This window comes from Amphibalanus amphitrite, unplaced genomic scaffold (genome assembly GCF_019059575.1).
Source record: "Amphibalanus amphitrite isolate SeventyFive unplaced genomic scaffold, NRLGWU_Aamphi_draft 000000F_arrow, whole genome shotgun sequence".
NCBI lineage: Eukaryota > Metazoa > Arthropoda > Thecostraca > Balanomorpha > Balanidae > Amphibalanus > Amphibalanus amphitrite.
Genome location: NW_024881498.1, coordinates 1263597 through 1289359, shown reverse-complemented (window position 1 = coordinate 1289359; position 25763 = coordinate 1263597). Strand labels below are relative to the sequence as shown.

The 25763-nt window shown below is 45.0% G+C and overlaps 1 protein-coding gene across 1 annotated transcript in view; it reads left to right on the top strand.

The window, feature by feature from the left end:
- Window positions 1-25763, top strand: part of LOC122378789 (spidroin-2-like) — a 42548-nt gene that overhangs the window by 826 nt on the left and 15959 nt on the right. The window contains exons 3-4 of the mRNA XM_043360320.1: window positions 1419-1646; window positions 1914-2133. Coding sequence (XP_043216255.1) covers window positions 1419-1646; window positions 1914-2133 — 448 coding nt within the window. The remainder of the gene's footprint in view (window positions 1-1418; window positions 1647-1913; window positions 2134-25763) is intronic.

The following is a 25763-nucleotide window of genomic DNA, read 5'->3' as shown; positions in this document are numbered from 1 at the left end:
AAGGCGAGAATCTGAAGATTCCGAAAATGTGCTCAAAATTAAAGATCAAGGTCAAGGTCATGCTCAAGGTTGACCTCGAACATTGCACTTTTTCGTACATCTCGCGTGCTAACTTCCAAGATATTTTGAAATGTTTTGAGACTTATCACGTCCCTATTTGTGGTTCATCTTACGATACAAGGCTGCTCAAATGTCAAGGTCACATAAGAGCATTCTTGCTGAAGGTTATTTCACTGATTCAAGTTAGCAATAATAAACAAGGCAGTTTTGCCATCCGGAGGCTATAAATGAAGGCTTAGAGGAAAATAAATGCCAGATTCGTGATCAGCGGGTACTAATCCATCTTTAGAGACCTTTCACGTGTCAAGGTCAACCAAAGTCCATTCGAGGTCACATAAGGTCAACATAAAAATTGACCTTTCCAAGCAAAATATGTATCGTACGACGCGGCTCGTCAAGGCGAATGCGTTGGTACCACTGCCGTAGCTTTAAGACCATTTTTGTCGAAGTTTTTGCGAAAAACTAAAACCACAGCTCGGGATCGTTGACCTGACCTCAGGTCTCAGTTTTGTTTTGGTGACCTCAGGTCACCAAAACTATTTTGTCTATTTTTCTCTAGGTCAACCGCTACACAACCGTGCTCGTTATTTTTATCTCTAAAACTCTACTTTTAGCAGCTATTTGAATTTCGCGTCTGTGACGCCGAAGTTTGCCGTGCAGGGGTCATCGACCCTATGACGTCATCAAGGGGGCTAGGTCCAATTTTTTAACTTCAGACGATGTCAAATTGATGGGAGAAAAGGTACGGAAAGTTTCGTTTTCCTATCCCTAAGCGTTTGGGAGCTATCGCAAATATTCGCCAGGGGGGAGCGAAAATCGCCCCCCCCCCCGGGCCCGCGAGGCTAATGATTATTGACAAATTTCTGATTAACCCTCGCCAGTCGAGGGGGCAGGTGCTGCCCCCTCCCCCTCCCATAGGTTTTTTTCGTGATAGCTCGGAACACCGCTGGAGATAGAGAGCTGAAATTTGGCAGATTTGAATTGTGACTTCATGCTTGGCATACCTACAAAGAACATAGAAGTTCAAGAAAATAATTCACATAAGCTCTGTATATTAATTTACCAAAATATGGAAGGCTAGCAATAAAAGGAACAAATTCATTTCTAAGCGTGTCTTGCTTTCTGTCATTCAATGGAAGCCATTGTCAGGTGGGCATATCTTGTGTTGACAGGTTAATGCTGGCATCGGCCGATCACCATACATGGCCATGTTTGGTACCGAACCGAAGTTGGGCCTCACAAGGACAACTATTCCAGCAGCGGTTTCGTCTGTGCTCCACACGGAAGAAGCACTCAGCACGGCTCTGAGCCTTCCATCAACGAGTGAAACGGTCATCTGCGTGGAATGCCACCGGCAGGTTCGCGACGGCGATCGGTGTCCGTGCCAAGAGGCCCGACCCGAGCCGCGGTTGGTCGCCGAGAGACGACTTGCCCAGCAGCAGCAGAGAAAGCAGGCCGAATGCATGGTAAAGAGGGCGCGCTCAAGCTCCACGGCCATCAACGTCGGCGACAACGTGACCGTGGGCATCCCCGATGTCGACCGTTCTCGTATCGAGCATCGAAACCTCATCTGCGTGGTTCTTGAGGTAGACATTTATTGTAGCTTTTGTTGTACAATATCGATGTGCTCTATGGTTATGCTGACCTTAACGGTTAATTGAACAGAAATTACACCAACAGATTTGCACGATCGCAAGGAAACAACTTGCAGGCGGGACCTGATACACTTTGGAGCAATCAATAATGCATATTTGCCAATTGATGGATGTTTTCCGAGCATTCAATCAGCTTTCCTTTACATCGTTCTGGTGAATGTTGCTGTCGGTGACTCAGAAACAACGCCTTTTTTCAAGGTAACTGATGACGGCTTCATTCTGGGCTGCCGCCATGGACGGCTGGGTCTGTACACCAGAAACCAAATGGAGCCCTGCCGGGAAAAGCACCTGTCGTCGGATGAAGTTCCCCAGCGGGACACCACTGTCCGGGAAGCGGCCCGGATGCAGTCCGGCGGAAAAGGGCAGGGATTTTTAAAATGTATGTGCTCGAAGCTGTGTAAAGGGAAGTGTGTGTGCGGTCGAATGTTAAATGCAACAGTAGGTGTCACCATAGCAAGCAGTGCAATAATACATAAGAAGTGCCCATCAATTTTTTGCAAAGTGGGAAGTTGGCATGGGGCTTCCACGCACTAATATAACAGCTCATACTAACATAATCTGACTGGCTTTCCGTAAACTCCCTAGTTATTTTGCAACAACCCTAGGTTCGTTGCATACTAACTAGGGAGGTTGCAACGACCCTAGTTTCGTTACAACGTCCCGGAACGAGCAGTTATTTTGTAACGTCCCTAGGGTCGTTGCAAACAAACTGATCGTTCAGGGAGGTTACAACCACCCTAGGGTGGTTGCAAACAAACTGAAATCGCATACTCCCTGTAACATATATATATTCACCCTGCTGGCGAAGCATTATTATGGAAAGGTGAGGCACTTACCAATATTGCGCGCGGTTATAATCTAGGCCAATTATTTAGTTGCGAGAATGATGATAGTCAGACTGGACTGGATCAGGACATGATAAACCATGAATTGATTGATAACGTTTTCTAGAGATTTTAGAAACACGTATGATCTATGAATGTCGTTACCGCATAATGTCTTGCACCATAGACACCCGAATTGTGCTAACTGCCGTATTGGTGACGCTGCATAAACTCACCTGAGATGAAGAACGGTAGCGTTTTATCTCATGTGCTTCTGGCACGTTCAACACTCTCTCAAAGCTTAACTCATGAACAGTCAGCACAATGAAATACGACACTCGGCCCGTCCAGGGCCTCGTTTCATAAAAGAAATTACTTACGGCGTTCCGTCAATTATGCCAGATTTGGCGTATTTGATGCCAATTCGGTTTCATAAAGCCGGAGACGGGAGTAATTCACGCCATCGAAATTACGGAGCTTCATTTACGGCAAATTATCGATTCCGGACCAATTGATGCTATTTGGGTTTCATAAAACGACGTAATTAACGCCAAATATTTTATCAAGTTCTTGATATCAGTGGTGTAAACTACGCACAAAAATGTTTGGTGAATTTGAATTAATGTGAAGATTCGAAGCTAATTTTTAATATATTTTATAATATTGAGCCCGGTGAGGAAGAAAGAACAGCCAAAATGAGAAAAAGAAGCTGCAAATCTTCTGTACCAGTCGCTTTTTGTGGCCACTATCGGAATTTTGTTTATTCGCCGCGCCGCGCCACTTTCGTAGTTACGCACTTCTGCTTAAGTGGCTTTCGGCTGTTTTTAATATATTGATTTAATAAAGGATGGTCATCAATATCAATTTTGTTTTTTTTTCATAAATAATTTTTAAGATTTAAATTCAACATAACTGTTTTATAATTTCTCGTAAAAAATAAGTGTTGACATGAAATTGTAATTTGTAGGATGCTTGATAAATTACGGTAACTACGCAAATGTGCTTAGTTACGGAGGTGTAAACAATTCCAGTTGTGGCTTTGTGAAACGGCTTCATTTGCGCTCCGTAGTTTGAAAGGGTGTGGATTACGGAAAGGCGTAAGTTACGGCAGAGCTTTATGAAACGAGGCCCAGGGCACTTAAGAGTCGGGTATTCCAAAGTTTTTCCTAGTATATACTAGAATCATACTATATCATCTAGAAAAACAGCTAGAACTGAGAGGTTACAACTATATAGGTACCGAAAAATATCCCAGGATATGGCTGCGCTCAAGCGCGGCGCAGCTGGCGCTCGCGTTTCGATACATTGCGCGTAATATTTATACACAATGCGGCCTGTGGTTTCGCGCGGGGTTCATTGGTGTTCTCTCTTCATTTCAAGACTTTAGAATTGTGCTGACTAAGTATCAATAACTATCATATGCATAAAAATCCGCTCTTCATCATGCCTGGAAAAGTCTGAAAGGGCTTTCTGGGCAGTTGTCTGCAAATTTGCAAAATGCTGAGCTTGAATTTTGATTTGGGTGACCGGTGATGGGCCAGCCTCATGCTTTCTCATTCTTTCACTGTTACTTAAAGGGACCCTCCCACCTTCAAAAAAGTTAATGAATTGGCATGAAAGTGATGTCCCTTGGTTCAGAAAGAGCGAAAACGAATATCTACCAAATTTCACCGAAAAATATTCACTGGTTTTCAAGATATTAGGCTTTTACTTTTGTTTACTTTTTGGGATCTCCCCTGTTACTAGCGACTTTATTTGGAAGCAATAATTTGGCAGCCTTAAAGTGCGGCAGACGTTGCGCGCAAAGCAGCGTATACCACCACGTGTTAACGATGGTTTTAGTCTAAGATTTAGAAATTGGTAGATCTCCGCTGACGTCACAAATTCTAAGGGGGCATTCCAATGCATTAGCCCCTTAGAATCCAAAAACTGCAAGTTTGAAATTCCATATCTTCGAATTAAAGCATTTTTCGATGTTGTGAGTGCCCAAACCGGTATTTGCAGGCCATGGCCACCAATTTGGCTATCTCAACTCAAAACTAATGTTAAGGTGGGAGTGTCCCTTTAACCAGTAAAACGCCTTTTGGGCGAAGAACGAGCGAGCGAGATAGTGAGCCCTGCACGTGCGGAAGGGCGAGAGGGTACTTCCAACGGGCTTGTGCAAAGCACCCTTCTAACCGGTCGCTAGCGGTGTGCCAAATTTGAACGCAATCGGCCCAGACGTTCCTGAGATCTGGAAGCGGCATTCTGCACGTGCGCACGTGCAAAGGGGTCCAAAATGACTTGCACGGCACCCTACTAACCGGTCCCCAACCGTGTACCAAATTTGAGCGCAATCGGCCCAGCCGTTCTCGAGATCTGGAAACGCCCCCTGCACGTGCGCACGTGCAGTAGCACCCCAACCGCAACACATGTGAATTCATTGCCTGGTGGTGGTGGGTGCCTACCTGTATGTCAAGTTTCAGCGAAATCGCCCCAGTAATTACCGAGTTACTGAAATGGGAACAAATTTGGCACCTCTTCTTTTTATACAGGGTGTCCCAGAAGTCTTGAAGCTTTTTTATTTTTGTCGTGTGACCTTGCTATGCCACTGATTAAGGCAAATGACGCTTCAAACGAAAGAGAATGAACTGAAGTTTTGTATTTTCATGCGTAGAGCACCATTTCAGTCAGGTGGCCCCGTTGTGAGTCGCACAAGATTGAGCACGAGAGATCACGTTCTTCGCTGCCGCCAAGATCTCCCGGTTTGCGAAACACCGGTGTCGCCATGCCCGTTTCTGGTCAGCTTCAGAGCCTTATTTCATGAAGCGAGCCAGGAAACAGAGTATTGGATCTCCGAGAAAACATTAGCAACATAATGATTTAGGTACTGATCAGAAAGTCTCCTGACATGTTTGCACGCATCCATTACGAAAATAAGGCTCAGCTGCTTGAGCGCGCTAAGCAAGCGCTAAGTTGTAATCCTTTGCTTCGTCGCATTATTTTGGGGCTATCAACCCGTCGCAAATACATGTCGCTAATATTATGTCGCTCGCTTCAGGGAATAAGACTCTGAAGCTGACAGGAAACGGGCATGGCGACACCGGTGTTTCGCAAACCGCGAGATCTTGGCGGCAGCGAAGAACGTGATCTCTCGTGCTCAATCTTGTGCGCCTCACAACGGGGGCCACCTGACTAAAGAGGTGCTCTACGCATGAAAATACAAAATTTCTGTTCATTCTCTTTCGTTTGAGGCATGATTCGCCTTAATCGATGGCATAGCAAAGTCACACGACAAAAATAAAAAAGCTTCAAGACTTCTGGGACACCCTGTATTTTGCACGTGCAGTGGGGGTCACTCACATGGATCAAGTGTATCCGACCTTTGGTAGAAGGGATGCAGCTACCCTATAAAAATTACCGCAAGACAATCCAGGGTTGCCAGACTTGGCGATATGTCGCCAATTTGGCGAATTTTGGAAGTCATTGGCGATAGAAGCACGGCGTTTGGCGATAGGCGATAAAACGTCAAATATTGGCGAATTTCCAGAGTTCGCCTCCAAATCACCGAATATTACTTTAAAAAATAAACAAAACAAAGCAAAAAACATCGTTACGAAATATTTCGTAATCTGATTAATTTAACCTTCCAGCGTTTTATATTAGGCACTCAAATATAAAATGTTCCTGATGAAAATATTCTGAACCACATCTCGCACGACCTTTGCTCAGGGCTGCAGATCTGTCAAAATGTCAGGGGGGGGGGTCCAGGCCGGGCAGATGGAGGCGGGCTGGATGCAGTACCATTGACTTACATAGCAGTTATTCGTTTACAGGGGGGGTCCTGACCCCCCGACCCCCCCCCCCCGAGATCTCCACCTCTGCCAATATTTGGCGCTGGTTAAGGTACGCTGTTATGTAGATGAATATGAGAAACGAGATAGGTAAATCGTGAACTTGGAAACGAACCGTGAACACGGTTACACGAACGCCAACTTGCGCTGCTACGTATGCTTATACAGTGCATCCTATTTGGCGAATTTTGGCGAAATTCGAGGGGCGAATTTGGCGATAAGGACCATTCTGGATCTGGCAACCCTGAGACAATCGTTCAAGCCGCTGCTGAGATATGGGCCTCTCAAAATCATTGCTTTTGCAAAACTGCTTGAGCACCCTTGACTTTTCACGTGGCACGTGCCACGACGGTCACTGAGATGTATCAAAAGTAGTCAATTACGGGGCAGAAGGGATGGGGCTACCCAGCAAAAAAAGACCGCAGGCCAATCGGTCCAGCGGTTGCTGAGATATAAGCCTCTCAAAAGCGTTACAGGCCGGGCCGGGCCAGGCCGGGCCGCTCATACTGAGATTTTTCCGTTATATTGAAAAGACTCGCTTCGCTCGCTGCGCTCGCTCGCTCGTAACAATGTGCTAAAAAAGAATTTAGTGAATTGTATCAAAGTTGATACCTTAAGACATATTTCGATTTAACTTGAGCACGGTTAGTATAATTGTATTGCAAGGATTGTTTACGCCAGCTTTATCTTGCTCTACTTGCAATGGTAGCTTCCGAACAATATTTGTGTATTTTCCTTTCTATTTTGGTCGTTTGTATGCATTTTTTAGAGCTCTGATAGGCTGACAAAGGAAGACTGAAGTCTTCCAAAAGCTATCATTACTAAGAAATAAAGCTGGTCTTTTGAACAAACTTAACAATATCTGTCAACAATAACTGTCCCAGATGAATACCATCAACGTGTAACATCATACTTTGTGTAATTATCGATAATGAAATCAAAACACATGCATTCTATATCTGGGTGAAAGTGGACAGTAGGTATGTAAAAAGTAGCATTTGTTGGCACTTGTTAGTGATAATCGTGCAACATCTTGTAATTTTAAATTAAGTGAAATAATGTAAATTTTAGTTGAGTGAAAATAAACATGGAAGATAATTTTTAGGTCAATTTTTAGTTCTCTTGCCGTTCTTGATATTCCACTTAACTCACATACCAGTTTAAAAGTTATTTCAGGGCTTTCACAAAAGCCATGTCTTTGTGGTCAATCATCCTCAGAGCAGCCTGAATCAGTTTCATTCATTACTTCCCTAGCTAAATACCTCTGATCCTTTTTCAGGATAAGACCTGCACCTCGAACCTCGAGTGAATGCTTCCTCAAACAAAGCTAACCAAAGGTGCCATCAGCTGTTTAAATAGAACAGGAAGGAAGCTGAGCTTTCAACATAGGCGCCAGCTTGTGTGAACTTGCGGCTTTCAAGGCGTGCACCTGGCACCACCCACCCAGGGTTCATTTCCGTAAAACATCAAAAATGTGTGACCTCAAAGGGAAACCCTTATGAAGGTAACATCTCTCGACCTTATAGATTCTAAGATCCCCTTAACATTCAACTATACCCAAGATAAACAGGTTACTTAATTAACCATGCATTACTCCTCTGATAATGCTTGTCATGTTTTCAGATAGGTACACATTCTTTCATCCTGAGTTTTGAAACATAAGTAGTAGAGATGTCAATCGGATACCAACTTTTTGGTATACCGATACCAAACCGATACCAACTTGGTATTTGGTATTTCAATCATAGACCCGGGAACAAGGGGGGGGGGAAGCGGGGGCGCTTGCCCCCCCCCCCCCCAACTTGAGAGCCGAGGGGGCGGCGCCCCCTCAACATTGAGGCAGCGTGAAAGGATCTTTTCTCCCTTTTCCGGACTTCTTTCCTTTTTATTTTCTTTATACATCTAAACATCATCACACGGCATTTTCCTAGCCATCTGAATGGTTTCTGCTGATACAGTATCGATTTCACAACATCTGCTATTGGTTTGGTTTGGGCCTGGCCTTGGCCATGAGTTTGGCAGGCCAGATTTTATACTAGACCATGCTGATTCAACTTCGAGAAATACATAGCGTACAACGGTGGTAAAATCGTTGCTATAATATAGGTATAACACAGTTTACCCGTTTCGGGTGTGAGGGAGGGGTGTGGAGCAATGAGTGCACTGACGTGGAGCCCTCGGAAGGCCGATACATATGGGATTAAAGCTAAGCGACACTAAGGGCTTGTGTGATGCCTTCGGTTATCGGTAGCACCCTCAGAATCACCGGCGTATAGGGCCCTCATAGCCGCCGGTAAGGGGCCTTTAGAGGCCCCGGTATAGGGCCGCCATGCAGATGCAGTGGCGGCGGAATAGGGGGTGCAGGGGGTGCAGCTGCACCCCCATCGAAAAACATGGGGGTGCAAACATATCTTTTTGCACCCCCAAAATCCGTACAAGGGGCCCGTCGCACAATCCAATACATTTTCTCCTGAAAACCAGTGATCGAGAAACGAACACTGATGTGGAATCATCCGGGATGTCCAGTTATGGTCAGGAGCGCCCAATGCTAGTCTTTGGGGCCCCCACACCGACTAGAAGTGTTCCGAGCCGCGTTTGGTGCTCCATGCGGCATCTGAGGACCCCCACGACGGCCTCAGAGGGCCCTTTTATGACGATCTCTGAGGGCTCCCACGACGACCTCTGTCCCCTGGGGCCCTACAACGGCCACTAAGGGCCCTCATGACGACCGCTGAGGGTCCCACAGAGACTCTAGGGCCTCAAGGAGACTCCTGAGGCCACACTGGCCTCTGAGGGCCCTATGACGGCCTCTGAGGGCCCTTACGATCTCTGAGGGCTCTCACGACGACCTCTGTCCCCTGGGGCCCTATAACGACCACTAAGGGCCCTCATGACAACCGCTGAGGGTCCCACAGGACTCCAGGGGCCCCGCTGGCCTCTGAGGGCCCTCGTGACGGCCCTAGACCCAACTCAAGTCTGAGGGCCCATTTGGCTTCAGACGGCCCAGCGATGGCCTCTGAGGGCCCCAACACAACCAGGCTGCAGGGGCTACGCTGGCATCTGAGGGCCCTGCAACGGTCTATGGAGGGCCCTAACGATGGCCTCTAGTGGTCTTACCAAGGCCTCTGAGAGCCCTGCAAAGGTATCTGGGGGCCCATGAAGACCCTCACTATTGCCAAGGACCATCATGACGACCTCTGATGATCCTCTCGAAGGGCCCTCACAACAACTTCTGAGGACCCAAGGATGGTCCCTGAGGGGCTGAAGGCCCTGACGACGACCTCTCTGGGCCCTCACAATGGTCTCTAAGACCCAACGCAAGCTCCAAAGGCCCACGCTGGCGTCTGAGGGTTCCACGACGGCCTCTGAGGGCCTCGACGCAGGCAGGCTCCAGGGGCCATGCTGACCTCTGAGGGCCCTCTTGACGGCTTCTAGGGCCTAACGAAGGCTTCAAGGGCCAACGCTGGCCTCTGAAGAACCCTACGACGGCCTCGGAGGGTCTCACCTCAGCGCAGGCAGGTGCCAAGAGACATGCTGGCCTCTGAGGGCCCGCAGAGTTCAGCTTCAGAGGACCCAACGACCTTTGTGGACCTTACGAAATACGAAGGTCTCCGAGAGCTCACGCAGGCTCCTGGAATTCCACACTGATTCTTAGGCCCCATGCCGGCTTGTTGCGGCACTTTATCTGCTCTTGGTGCCCCGTCGCTGGCCTCTGAGTCTCAATGTCGGAACTTATGGGGCCATGGGCTCTACATCGGCTTTTATGGCCCCTACATAGACTCTTGGGACTCATGACCCATGAAATGTGGGACTAAGCGGCTTCTAAGTCCTAAGAATCCCCATCCCTGTTCTAGTAGCCGCCAGCTGAATATTTGGGCTCACACGCGAGCTCCTGGGACCCCGTGCATATCCCAGGGGTCTACCTGCCTCTAAGATCCCGCACATACTTTTGGGGCTCAAACGCTTGCCCCTGAAGGCCCCACTGAGACCCCTTTCCTCTATTCAGTCCTCCATACCGGCTCCTTAGGCTAAACATTGGCTCCTGTGGCCTTCATCCCGGCTTTGGAGGGCCTCTCCATACAGGCTTTTTTGGGGTCCGATGCCGGTTTCTGAGAGGCCTAAAAAGACTTTCGAGCCTATACTGCCTTCCGAAACCTTTCAGCAACTTTCAAGGGACCGACCCTGATCGGAGGGCTCATTCAGTCTGGGGACTGGGGAGTCATGTAGGTCTCTGGAGGAGTCTCTATGTGGTCGGTTTCCAAGGGGCTTCTAAACACGGTCTTCTTGGAACGGTCTCGTAGGGCCCTCAATGGTCCACTGCGCATCCAGAAAAGTGGTTTGAGACGCTGCGGGTGGTGGCTAGACTAAAAGATTAGCCGATAAAAAACTAGCTGCCTGCATTCGCTTCTTTATGCTTTCATTATTTGAGATAGGTATGTACACTGCAATTTCAAACCTTTTACAGAACTTGTGTGTATGGGCATAGTTTTCCAAAATCTTCGTTTTTCATAAATCAATAATAATCACTCAAAAAAAAAATGAAGGGGGGCCCAAAACTTCCAGAGGGGCCCCTTGAGAAAACTTTGCACCCCCATCCAAAATTACCTTCCGCCGCCACTGTGCAGATGCCGGTTCGGGCGCTCAGAGGTGCTAGTGTGATTCTCTCAGAGGCGCCGGCGAGGGTCCTTACAGGCGTTGCTCTGGGCCCTCATATAGACGCTGGTGTGGAGCCGTTACAGACGGGTGTGGGGTCTTTAGAGCTGCTGACGCGAACCCTCTACAAGCCAACAGGGGGTTCTCAGTGACCGGCACGGGCCCTTAGGCCGGCAGAAGAAGTCTTGTGGGGTCCTTAGAGACCGGCTACTGTCAGACGCCGGTGGGGCCCTCAGGGCTCAGAGTCACCGGTGTGGGCCCTCAAAAGTTTCCAGTGGGTGGCCTTTAGATGCGCAGGTGTTGACAGTTGGGTCCTCAGAAGTCAGAGCCGCCGATAGGTATAGGGCTTTAATAGGCACTCAGAGTTGGGGGTGTGAAACGCTCAGAGACACTGGTGTGGGCCCTCATAGTCGCCGATGAGGGCCCCCCTAGTTGCCGTTATGGGACCCTCGGAAAAATAAGTGTGTGACCATCACGGGCGGGGAATGCCCCTAGAACTGGCCCCTCATAGTCCGGTAAGAACTCTCAGAGCCCAGTAACATGCCTTTGGAGACCACCGAGGGGCCCTTAAAATATGCAAGATTCCCTCAGAAGCCGGCGTGGGGCCCTTGTGGAGATCTTAGTGTGGTTATTTAGGGCCCATGAGGTGCTGTAACGAGACATATGGGGCCCTTCTGAGTCGAAATATGGCCATCGTTGTTAACCCTCAGCGCGCGGTCAAATGGCGCCGCAGGGCCTCTCGGACCCGAGGGTCTCTTTGAACCCGATGGGTGGGGGTGGGGACTGGGGAGGGGGGGGGGGGGTACGTGTCCCCTTAGACCTCTAACTACGCCACTGCTTCATATGCATCATGTCAGGTATTTTAGGCTCCCCCCCCCCAACTCGAAAATCGTTCCCGGGCCCCTGATTTCAATCGTAATGTGTTGGCATTTGGTTGGTATCATAAACCCTCACTAATGTATAAGAAGCTAAGAAATCGGTAAAAAGTTGGTGTTTCCCTCATTTTCCCAAGTTGGTTTGGTTTCGGTGTTTTCCCGTGCTTTTGGTTGGTATTTGGTTTGGTATCGGTATTCCGATTTTCCGTAATTGACGTCACTAATAAGTAGCACCTAAATTTGTTTTTATTGCAAGTGTGATGCATGTAATTTTATCTTGATGTGTTCCCAGATGGAAGTTTCTGCTCGCAGCTATGCCTCACTGCCTACCATGGCCGAAACTTTTTTGAGAGGGTTACCACAGTGTTCTCCGTCTTATATGTTGAGGATGAGCTGTATCTTGTGATCAATGTAACTTTAGTGTAACAACGTGACATCTTTCAATGCCAAAGTTTATTTGTAAAGAGCCAAAGTTAATTTGCATTGGAACGAGCGGTAATGTGATGTGTGGAACATGTAATTTTTACGATTGGGAACCACTTACTCTGTAACCCAAAGTGGGATGTTTACATATATGAGAATGTTCAGTGTTCATCGTCGATAGATAATAAAAGCATTAGCATACCAGTAGCTGGATTGGTTGGTGGTCGTCCAACATAGCATCAGAGCTGCAATTTTGACACCATCGTGTTCGTCATGCTCAGCCACGTCGAATGATACGCTTTTTGTATGGGTGAGGTCAATTTAGGATGTTCCAAGGTCAGGTCAGGTCATGAACTCATGATAAGATCAAGTTGCACATGATTCAATTCGGCAGGTCTTTCTGACTCCATTTGTGTCTTTTCCGTCTAAGATCACTGTCAGCGCCAAAACAACTTTTTATTCCCCCTTTGGCTTAAAGGTAATGGTCAGATCACCTGACCGACCTGACCTTACGTGACCCTTAGGGGAAATCCGAAGCTAATAACTTTTGAAAATTAGGGAGTTTGATCAGTTCTGTAAGTTCTGTGATAGATCTCCTTGCATTGATGGAGTTACGATGTTGCGACGTCTTCGAGACCGTGCAGAGGTTAACTTATGAGGTTAACTTATGGTTAACATAGGTCAGTGACCTGACCTGACCTGAAAATGAGGTTGGTGCCGCAAAATCCGGCTTGAACCAAAGGTCAAGTATGCCAGCTTACCACTCTCCATCACCAGCGCGCTTACCCCTACTTTGCATTGCAGCCATGATTTGCCGCACATTTACGATTAAAGTTTTGGTCTGTCCGAGATTCGAACACACGACCTTCGGATGTGTCAAAAACATGGGGTCATATATGGACGAATATCTCGAAAACAGTTGGATGGGCTTGAACTTTTCGTCCCAAAAATGGAAATAAAAATGTTGTAGCTATCTTTTAACATACCTTATATGTGGCTGCCCACACTACGAGACCTTGAAAACCGAGCGCGAAAAGTCTCATTTTAAAGGAACTATCCCACCTTCTAAAATGTTGTTAGAACCAGTTAAATTGAGCCCGAATTTATAGATTGGGTGACCAGGAACACGGTTCTGGCATTTATTTTTCATTAAACATCTTAGGCTTCCCATATTCCAAACACAAACTTTCAAATATGTGACGTCACAGCCCAAAATTACCTCCTTCCCCAGGCCACATTACTGTCATAAAGCTGATTCTTTTTACTCTGCAGGCACCACAACAAAGTTCAGACCAAGTTTTAAGCGATTTTTCAACGAACAAACCCATTTACATCAGAATGACTAAACGAGGTGACGTCACACTAACGGTCGCTCCATGTTGAAGATAGGGCCTTGCACAAGGCCCATTTTAAAATGAAGGGAACGAATTTCTTCAACACCAAGAGGCCGCGGGGGTTGCAACCTAGATAGATAGTGGTTTCTGAACCTCGCCGCAAACTTGGCTATCTCAACTCAAACCCCATGTTAAAGGTGGGATAGTCCCTTTAACACGCAACCCTATGGGCTAGTAGGAAAAGTCACGCCCATGCTGCCATATGACTTTGGAGGGGGCTGGGCCCGTCTACATATAAGTACCTACCTCGAGGAGGTCTTCAGTGGTGGCAGCGGTAAAGAACTCAAAACTGTCATACCATTTAGCTTTTGGTCCGTATCCGTACAAAGTTGATCTAGAAAACTATTCGTTGCGTTGCCATGTTTGATGTTAATGTCATTAAGGTCATCGTTGCTGTTGATACGAGAGTGTGTTTTGTTGTCATCTCTGTTTTGCTCTTATTGTTCTGATCTCTGACGTGGGGCCTAGTTATCATGAATGCCATTCATGTTATGAGACTATCAAAATATGCATGTCCCACGTTGTGCGCAGGCTTACGTTAGATAGCCGCTCCCGTCCGCATCGGGTGCCGGTCACACCGAATTTGTATTTGTGAGATATCGGACCATGTCTAGGCGTACTCGCATTGACCGTTCGCCAGTTGCTCGTTTTCCAAACCGCGTCACAGGCCGCCCCTGCCGCAATGGCTAGTATGAATTTTTCATTTGCACCCCCTCTCTTTAAAGGGACTATCCCACCTTCAAAAAAGTACCATTTAGGATTCGGAAACGTTACTCATGATATTGTGAGGAATTCTGCAAGTTTTTACGCGTTTTCATTGTATACTTTTTGATATATTGCGACTTTTATATTTCATCGTGACGTCATTTAGATCGGATCTGTGACGTAATGAAGGCTTTACTTCATGTCAATGTGGGGGGAATTTGGCAGCAAATATAGGTATTTGCTCTCAAATATGACTCAGCTCATACAATAACAAGTGTCTCTGATTAGCTTATTCGTAAATCAAGTGAAACACCTTAAAGCGACTATCCCACCTTTACATTAGGTTTGAGTTGAGATAGCCAAGTTTTGCGGCGAGGTCCAGAAACCACGCATATTTACGTCTGGACAACGAGTTGCGGGGAAAAGTGCTGATTGTGTTGCAGTTTTAGGAGCCGGTGATTAGGCTGGATTTTTGGGTTACTTTTTCGTTCCGATTCATGTATTTCATAGTGTTTGGCTTTTGAATATTTCAGTTCTTTCAGATAAATATTACTTGCCCAAGGCATAATTTCGCTCACATGTATGTGTTGTAAAATGATGGAGCGTATTTTAGTTTCCCATATTGTGATGCACCTAGATGATTTTGACCTATTCTCTGATAGTCAGCATGGATTCAGAAGACATCTTTCTTGTGAGTCACAACTGTTACTGCTTTATCAGGATATTATGTCATCCATTGACAAGAAAAAGAGTGTTGATTTGGCATTCATTGACTTCAGTAAGGCGTTTGATAGGGTTCCACATAAACATCTCTTAACTAAACTAAAAATGTATAATTTAGATGATAACGTTCTTGGCTGGATTGAAGCCTTCTTATATAATAGAACGCAGAGAGTTCTGGTTAATAATTGTTATTCTGATGTGATTAGAGTTACGTCCGGTGTCCCACAAGGGAGTGTATTGGGTCCAATATTATTTCTTTTATATATTAACGATCTTCCGGATATGATTAATTGTCAGATAAAATTATATGCAGATGATATTGTTCTTTACACAGACATCTTAAGCAATGAAGAATGGAGTTTTTCGTTACAGGCAAATATAAATAGATTATCTCAATGGTGTTCCAAATGGAAAATGTCTATTAATGTTGGAAAGTGTGCTATCATGAGAATGACAAAGCAAAAACTTGCTGCAATGCCTAGATACTATTTGAATGGAATAGAAGCTCAGGTTGTCAATGAGTTCAAATATTTAGGCGTGCATATTTCGAATAAATGTACCTGGCAAAATCATGTACAACATGTCACTGGTAAAGCGAATCAGATGCTACGATTTATTAAGCGAAATTTCAAGGATTGCCCACAGGCTGTAAAGGAAATCATGTATTTGTCCCTTGTTAGGCCACATCTAGACTATGCCAGCTCTGTTTGGGACCCATGGGGAGAGGGCATGAAGCATGAGCTGGAAATGGTTCAAAGGCGTGCTGCTAGATTTATACTTAATGACTACGACCGACATAGCAGTGTTACTGACATGCTGGCCACAATAGGATGGGTATCCCTAGAAAGCCGACGTAGAGAGGCGAGATTATGCTTACTGTACAAATTACACCATGGCAACATGAAAGTAGATGTTAGTAGAATTATATGTGAACCTAGCTATATATCACGGAGTGATCACCCTAAAAAGATAGAGAGACTTCCGTCGAGATTACTTCAGTACCATAACTCGTTTTTCCCAAAAACCATAAGAGAGTGGAACCAACTTTTGCCCAGCATGGTGGAAGCCGAATCTGTGGAAGATTTTCGGAAAAACGTTCAAACACATGTAAATTCGGCGTAAACGTGATTGTAATTGAAATTGCTCATGAGTAATGCAGAATGAATCAATCTAAAATCAGTAGTAATGTGAGTAGGTATGTACTTGTGTGTATGTGCGATACTGATGTGTGCATGATGTGTGAACCAGATTTAACATCACCAGGGCCAACCGGCATTCGTGATTGTTGTAATACATGATACATGATACATGATACAACTCAGGTGCTTCATACCTCAAGGCACTTCAAAAATAAAGCACCAGGTGGTGGACATTGTCTATGTGACAATCTGAAGGGGCACAGCTGAGTTTTTGCCATTTAAAGGTAGACTGCCACCTTTTTTCACAAAACGGTTTTCACTAGAGCTGAGCCACCTATGTCCCAGACTGAAGTCGGTTTTCTGAAATTCGAACCCGTTTGCGAGAAATCGGAGACCAAAGTTCAGTTTGATGCCATTTTTTTAGTCCAAGAAAACCGACATCTCTACTGTTTATCGATAACTTTGAAACATGAATTTTCTTATCTTTTGGTAAATATATGTCAAAACTTTGATTGTTTCGAGATCAGAGAAGAATTTTGGAGTGTCAAAATAAAAGTTAAACTTATATATTCAGTAGCTCATTTTTTCCAAAAAAAGTGTGGGAAATGGGGTTTAACATGGGCCAGACCCATTCCAAATGAGCCATGATTTTTAAATGTTTTACGAACTTAAATGCAAAATAAATTAAACATGGCCAATTTCTTATGAAATCATATATTAGTAAATCATAAAATACCTTACTTTTTCAAATAAAATGTAATAATCTTATGACCTTGAAGTCTGGTGATGTGTAAACATTGTCGCTAGACATTAACCGATTGATAATTGTATGATAATCGACAATTTTTTTCGCGATTCACGTGATGATACTTTGTCAGGTGAATTCTAAAATTTTGTTTTGTCCAGGGAATAAATCATAGGCCGATCTGAGAAAACTTTTTGAAGGTGGCAGTCTTCCTTTAAGCTTGGTTTTTCCCTATGTATGTACAAAGATTCGAGCGTTCTAAGGTCCATAGCTGTAGGCGGTCTTCCTAGTATCTGAAAATCCGAAATTGAAAAGCGGGTGTCGCACTCATCTGAATGATCTCTAACAGATGACTGGGGAGGAGATGTTAGCATTTTACCCGTTCTCTCAGAGATTCCTAAATGCTGGCTTACTCTGGTGTTAAGGCGTGCACTGGTAGAACCAATGTACGACCCCCCACACGAGGGGCAACAGAATTTGTATACCACGCCAGAGCAGCACATTTTGGGAACTCTATCTTTGTATTTGAAAAAAGAGCCTATCGTCAACCGGTTCCTCAGAACGATACGAAATTGAGCATAGGGATAGTAGGTAGTCAGTATATCGGTAATAGCATGTTTTAAAGCTTGAGACTGTTCTCCAAAGTACGGGAAAGTCACGTATTTGCTGAGCTTGGGCACATCAAAAGATACTGGTACCCGATCGTATTGTTTGTTGAGGAATTTCCTCACTTCAAAATGGATAAGAGGAGAAGGAAAACCATTATTTTTGAAGAAGGATCTCAGGAAGTTAAGCTCACAATCAAAAAGTTGATAACTGGAGCATAGCTTGTAAGCTCTGTGGATGGCCGATTGTACATTGGTTCTACCAGTGCACGCCTTAACACCAGAGTAAGCCAGCATTTAGGAATCTCTGAGAGAACGGGTAAAATGCTAACATCTCCTCCCCAGTCATCTGTTAGAGATCATTCAGATGAGTGCGACACCCGCTTTTCAATTTCGGATTTTCAGATACTAGGAAGACCGCCTACAGCTATGGACCTTAGAACGCTCGAATCTTTGTACATACATAGGGAAAAACCAAGCTTAACCCGCGCGGGGCTGGGGGGGGGGGTAAATTTTACCCCCCTCGCGAATTTTTGCGATATCTCAAAAACGGCGGCGCGCAGCGCCACCAAACTTTCAGTACCTTTTCTTACATCAATTTGACACGTTCCCTGAAAATTTGAGCGAAATCCGTCGGACAATTTTTGAGAAATTGACGTTTTAGTGACGTCATGTTCGCCATTTTCGCCTCAAAAACGGCAAAAGTTCAAACGCCGCTAACATCTTCATTTTTAAAGGAATCAAGACGTAACAAAAAAGGTTATACGTAATTTTACTTTGTCTATCAAATGGCTATCTCGGTTTTTTGAAAATTTTGGATTTTGGCCTAAATTTTTTTTTTTCAAAAAACTGACTTTTTTGGGAAAATCATTATAAAATCCAAAATTTTGAGTCTATCGAAAAAACCGGAATATATGTCAGAGAAGTGGTCTATGTGCACCTACATACCAAATTTTAGAAGAATCGGTTCAAAAATGTGGGAGTTATTCAAAATTTTATGACGTCACGACACACAAAATTTTTGAAAAATGACTTTTTTGGAAGTTCTAGACCTCGTACGGAAACAAAAATAGCACCATTCGATTCGCCGTGAAAAACTGCATCAGATAGACACCTTTTTAGGCCTTAACAACCAACTTCAAAATTTGACCTCACTTGACCTGACCTTGACCTGACCTCGACCTGAAATTCATCCAGAGGTGGTCCATATCACTTATTGAGTGTGCCTATTGAATTCTATGAGTAAAATGACCCATAAAACATGTGTCGCACATGCCCTTTTCTATATTTTGTTTTTTGGTGACCTGACCTGACCTGACCTTGACCTTGACCTCTGAATGATATTGTATGCAACGAATATTGTCTTGGTAGCCTAAGAACACGTTTTGGGCGATCAGTCTCAGTCCATGACTCCATTCTTCGGCAACTACGGTGCAAGGCCGATACTGTAGAAACTTGCAATTTGTACCCTTGACCTGGCCTTGACCTTGACCTCAAACTTTAAATTAAGTACATGTTTTTAGTAGTTCGTGATGAGAGCTTTCGATTGGCGTTTGAATTTTCCAAATCGGACCATTAGTTTGGGAGATAACAGGGGGGGGGTAAAATTTACCCCCCCCCCCCAGCCCCGCGCGTTCGGCTGGAGACCCCAGCCCCGCGCGGGTTAAATGGCAAAAACTCAGCTGTGCCCCTTCAGATTGTCACATAGACAATGTCCACCACCTGGTGCTTTATTTTTGAAGTGCCTTGAGGTATGAAGCACCTGAGTTTTTGGCATCTTTTTTCAAATAGGTCAGTGAGGGTCTCAAGCGATTTTTAAAAAAGACTGTAACGATTGATCCGAGTGTTGCAACGATGTAGCGATTTGTGAATTTTGAACAAATACGATTTTTTTGTATTAGCTTTGTAATGTCTTGTATCATTAATGTAACATGTATGTATGCCCACTGATGATGGTACTGAAACGTGCCGAAACCGGTCTGGAATATGATAACTGCCTTGAGCTGTCTTTTGCCGAAGTTTATTTTACTTCTACGACCAAAACATGAACGACTTTTCGATAATATTACTTGCCTTACAACTTTTGTAAAGACGTTTCATTTTTTTTATAAGCCGACGCTCAGAGTCCTAAAAAATACATCAGCACTACAATCATTGTAAACAAACAAATGGAGCACCACTTGGCTCTGTTCCAAGGCCATTTTTTAGTTTATCTGGTGGTTTTCTTGCTCTTGTACGTCGTTTTGTTGGATGTTTTGAATCCCTTAAGATTGACTTATATCATATTTAAGAAGCATGTCGACTGAAAACAATCTGAAGGATCCAGGAGGCTGACAGAGGTCCTGACTACTGAGCAATATCAAGTTGAACAAGTTATGAAATTTTGGTTGATAAACGCAAGTTGATCGGGCTCATATATCAGCAAGAAAAAGTAAAATTAAAAGAGCTTATTGTCCAAAAACAAGCTATAATATTGCAGACCTTGGAGCAATACTGAAGAGCACGCTGAGCAGGATCATGCCAGAAAATGTTGACTGATGAGCGCATATTGATGTAGGTACCTATTGGTATGAATATTGAATGATAACTTACAACAGCAAGATAAATTAGTGCTATCAAGTTAAAATCTAGAATGAATGGACTTGGGCAGTTTTACTATGCTTAGATGCTATGCAGATTGTAATGTGCATCAGGTACTCAGTGTCTGGCAAATGAAACATGCGATCATTCCATTACTACTGGAGGAGAAAGCTTGGATCACTAAATCCACTTTATGTTGATTTTGATGTTAATCATCATCACTATATTTCTTGAAAAAAGGATTGTAGTAAAATTGTCAATGTGACAATCCATGCAACGATGTGATCATATTATGTGTTCATAGTCATTCGTGATAGTCATTATTGGTCCAATATACAATGGCAAAGCTCTCAGTCTCAGCGTTTCTTCCTGTGGATGGCCAGCAGTGACTCAGAGCTTAGAAGTATTAGTTTTCTTCACAGGGCTGGGATAAAAAGTACTGAGGGTAATCTTCCACCAAGGAACTCTACTTTGACATGGTATGAGATGTAGGCACAAGTAGGTAGGTGCTCAGTTCCTATCCTATAGTCAGTAGTTGTGTATGTTTAGTCGGGTTAGCTTAGATCAGATTGTTGTTTTTTAATTTGCCAAATGTCCATAAAAATGTGACCTGAGCAATGAGCATACCTGATTCCTGAACCTGACTAACCTGACAAGTGACAGCTGACCTAACCTCAATCATCACACATATTTCAATTTGCAGCCTACCCAAGACCTGCATGGCAGTAGCACCCAGTTATAGGTAGGTACTCACCCTAACTCAATCTTACCTGCTAACCTTCAACTTGCCAAAAGTTAGCTCACATTGCCAAGCTGTGTCCAGGGAAACAGTCAACTGAGGAACTGGCTCATTGGGTGGCTGGTGTGAGTCTGTGCATTTAAAGTGTTTCTTCTCTGAAGCTGCTCTGCACTGCTGTATGTCATGTTAGATGCTCAGAAAATGTGGGCAATGATTACTAAGCTACTTTAGTGCTTTGTTAATGCTCGAGACATGAACAAGTACAGATCCTGCAGGGTACAGCTATGAGTTAGGTGCTAGGTGAGTATGTTCTGTGAATGTGCTGTTCCCTGTTTGACCGTAAGTATACAAGCAAGCACAGGGTCACAGTTAAGTTATATTCAATCTCCACGTAAACATACAACAAAAATGGCCATATAGCCTAACTCCGAACAAACCACAGATAACTTAAGCCTTTGAAGGCACAAAAATGTTTTGATTAACAGGACAGGTTTACAATATATCCTCTGTCCTTGGGGATCTTGCTGCCAAGTTGAGGTATGATGACTGAACTTCAGGATTGATCAACCTTTTCTTAGCCACTGCTTATATACGAGAAAGACCAAATGCTTGTTTGATTTACAGGACATGTATACAATATATCCTCTGTCCTTGGGGGATCTTGCTGCCAAGTTGAGGTACGATGACTGAACTTCAGGATTGATCAACCTTTTCTTAGCCACTGCCTATAAACGAGAAAGACCAAATGCTTGTTTGTAAACTGCGTTGAAAATTTAATGATCCACCTTCAATTCTGACAAGAAGGCACAAATGAAATAGTTCCCTCTCCTTTTGGAATACACAGAGCAAAATATTTAATAAATTTTAGTGGATGGACAAGAGCAATTTGAATTGGCATAGCTTTCCCTAAAGTTAACTTCTGGCACTGTTGAGTGTTGATGAATTACACTGACGCTTATTCGCTTCATATTTTGTAACAAACGTGCTAAATCTGCAATATAACAGCACTATATGCTTCTTGACAAAATGCAATAGTATTAAAAATTTAGCCCTGGTGGCATTTATTCTTGGTGGAAACGTTATTACAAAATATTTTGTAGTAACTATTAAATTCCGGCCGAAAACAGTGCACGGTGTAAAAAAGAATCATTCCAATGACGGTCCATTCTTGCGGTCCTGAAATCGCCACTATTTCCGGCCTCTCCAACGCAACTCGTTGTCCAGACGTAAATATGCAGAAACCACTATCTATCTTGGTTGCAACCCCCGCGGCCTCGTGGTGTTGAAGAAATTCGTTCCCTTCATTTGAAAATGGGCCTTGCGCAAGGCCCAATCTCTTAACCATTAACGGTAATCTGATAACGTCATTTGCCTTTTGAACGCCTGTTCAGGTGAAGTATCACTTGATTTACGAATAAGCCAATCAGAGACACTTTTGTTATTGTATATGAGCCGAGTCATATTTGAGAGCAAATACCTATATTTGCTGCCAAATTTCCCCCACACTAACATGAAGTAAATCCTTCATTACGTCACAGATCCTATCTAAATGACGTCACGATGAAATATAAAAATCGCCATATCTCAAAAAGTATACGATGAAAACGAGTAAAAACTTGCAGAATTCGTCACAATATCATGAGTAACATTTCCGAATCCTAAACGGGACTTTTTTGATGGTGGGATAGTCCCTTTAAGGCGTGACAGGCGTTCAAAATGCAAATGACGTCATCAAATGGCCGTTAATAGTTAAGAGATAGGGCCTTAGCTAAGGCCCACTTTTCAAATGAAGGGAACGAATTTCTTTAACACCACGAAACTGAGGATATTGCGACCAGGATATATAGTGGTCTCTGAACCTGGCCGCCAACTTGGCTATCTCAACTCAGAACTAATGCAAAGGTGGGACAGTCCCTTTAATGGACGCGACGGCAGTTTCTCGCGGTTCTTTGTCAGATTTCAACATTTTTGCAAGCTTGCATTCGTGGACTGAAAACGAGCAGCTCCTAATTTACCGCTACGTCTCACCGGTCTCGCGAGAGGCATTCGAATCCCTGGATCAAAGGCAGCGACAAAGTTTCAGCTTAGCAGTACGAGCGGGAGCGACAGCACGTCATAGGTCACGTGACCTAAGGTCAACTTTTGACCTTTCGACCTTTCCAGGTCAACATACATATGTTTCGATGCGGATCGACGAGAGGATCACGATGGTGATATTAGTTTGTTCCTAGCTGGGATACCTTGAAAGTTATTCGAGAAAAACTTCATATAGGTATGTGTAGTGCCGCAATTTTGACTTCCTTTTTGCTCCTGTGACGTCATCTTTGACCTGACCCGAAAACGACCTCAGTAAAAATTATAGACCTTATCCGTGTACCCTGCACCGTTTACCGCTTGTCGCTATCTTGCTTTATTCTCGAGATCTCGCTGTCGCTCCCGCCCGTAATAATGGACAGGTCATAAAAATGACCTGACCTGAGGTCAACGCAGGGCGATATCCACTTTTTTATTTTCGCATATGAATGAAAATTGATAAGGCTTTAATCGTCATCAGACAAAATTGCAACTTTCAGTGGGGAAAATATCAAGGTCACTCTTCGAAAAATAGGGAGTTATAGGCCGCCAAACATAGGGCTGCAGCGCGACCTCCAGGAATTGCCCGAGGCTATATCTCGGAAACCGTTGTTCGAAGAAAAAAAATCCTTGCCACAGCTGGCTTCCCCGCCCATCACAACCCATTAGACCAATTTTAAGCAAAAAGTAAAATATGAGGGTGCAGGGCACTTGTCGATTTGTCGTGGAACGCCCCAGTAGATGCCCTCCGTCAATGTTTCGCGCCTCTGGGGGTAGTGGAAGCTCATGCCAAGCTTCAATGTCTGACTTTTGATCCAAGCGAGACGGTAGAGGTCTTCTTGATCCGTTTTAACACGCGCAGTGGAAGGGTTGCGAGTACTACGCCCAGTGGAAGGGGGGGCGGATGTCGCCCCCCCCCCCCTAAGATCTCAGCTCCCACTGGAGCTAGAAAGACGAAATTTGGAGGGTAGGTGGGGGCCATGGGAAACTCTGTTGTGTGTGAATTTCATGATCTTAGGTTAATATCTTCAAGGTCAAATGAGGTCAAATGTGGTCAAATCTGCCATATTAGCGACTTTTTTCGTTTACACGCCGATAACTCAAAAAGTTACCGGGCGATTTTTTTTAAATCTTTCACTATACGAAAGAGCAAACATTATTGAGTATGTACGGTGAATTTCTAGATAATCCAACAATAAATATGGCAGTTAGAAGCCTGCTAAGGGTAAGATGTCGCCGGCTGAAGCGGCATCGGCCGACGCGGGAAACACGGCAATCACAATTTTGTGTTTACACACTCATAACTCAAGTTGTTACCGGCCGATTTTCAAAATTCTTTGACCATATGATTGCCTGTACATTTCTCAGTCTTCTCACCGAATTTGACGCGAATCTAATATAATCAGCGGTAAGGAGCGCGATGTAAAGACGGAACCGTCACGCCCCGGCACAGCCTACAATTCAGGCGGCGCGTAACGGCTAGCGCCGGCCGCCGCGCCGCCGCGGCGGCAGGATGTTTGACTTTACACCGCTATTACTAGAAAAGTTGTGAACCGATTTTCTTACTTCTTGCACGAGAAGATCCGCAATTCAATTCTGGACAGGTAGCCAAAATTTCACATTGATATTATGCTTGCGACGCGAGTTATTGGCGAAAAACAGGAGGGGTGGGCGAAATCCGCCCCCCCCCCCTTCCACTGCGCGTGTTAAAGCAGCCGTGCGGGCCGCCTTCCCTGGAGAGAACCACGACCGCCTACTATTCACATATTTCTTATCCAGTCTCCCTGTCAATATTCGTTCTGAGGTCATCGCAGCAGGATGTGAGTCGTTTGAACAGGCAGTAGCCAAAACTATATGCACACTTGCAGCTAGCCGAGCGGCCGCCATGTCAGCCCAACATATTACCCCCGAAGTCCCTGTCAGACGTATTGATGAGGAAGCGACACTCGAACGACTGCTAACTCGCCTGGAATCACTGGAGGCAAAAGTTGACCAGGTAATGGCGGGCCCACAGAGCTTCTCTCAGCCGCCAGAGGCGTCGATCGGCCGCGGGCCGTGCTACGCGTGTGGGCGTGGCGGACACAACCGCGCGGCCTGTCGCTATCGCACAGCCACACTGAAAATTCAACCCGCGGATTGCGAGTTGGCCCGAGTATCGCGGGTACCTATTTTGAAGAAATTACCCGCTCTGCGCGAGTTTTTGCGGCCGGGTAGGCTGACTACCCGTTTAGCTTCCTGCGTTTCGCAGAGCATCCCGTTATCGTAGCTTTCACCCGCTTCACGGGTGTCAACGCCCGCTATAATCGGGTAAAACAGCAACCCGTCATGCGCGGATGCATGAAACCTCCTCTGGCGGGGTCCATCACTCGTCCGCAGCGGGTTGTGGCCGCAGGCGTTACTCGCGCCCACGGAAATAGCGCATCACGCAGGTTTTGCATCGTGTAACTCGCTGCGCCAAGGTAGGTGACATGCCATACGCAGGTTGCCTTGATCACGCATGTGTCATGGCTGATGACCAAGTGGACTTTCTGGATTTTTCTGCGGATTCACGCATTCACTTAGCAGTTAGCATTGTCTTACAGACGCCTTAATTCACGCGCTGTAATGTTCCACGCTTCTTCGGATCCCGGAGAAAGGGCTAAACGCACATCTACCAAGTCCTACCAGACACCAGGTGAGTGCAAACGAGTGTGGCTGAAATAAAGCCAAATGACCATGTCACATGTGTTTGGAAAGT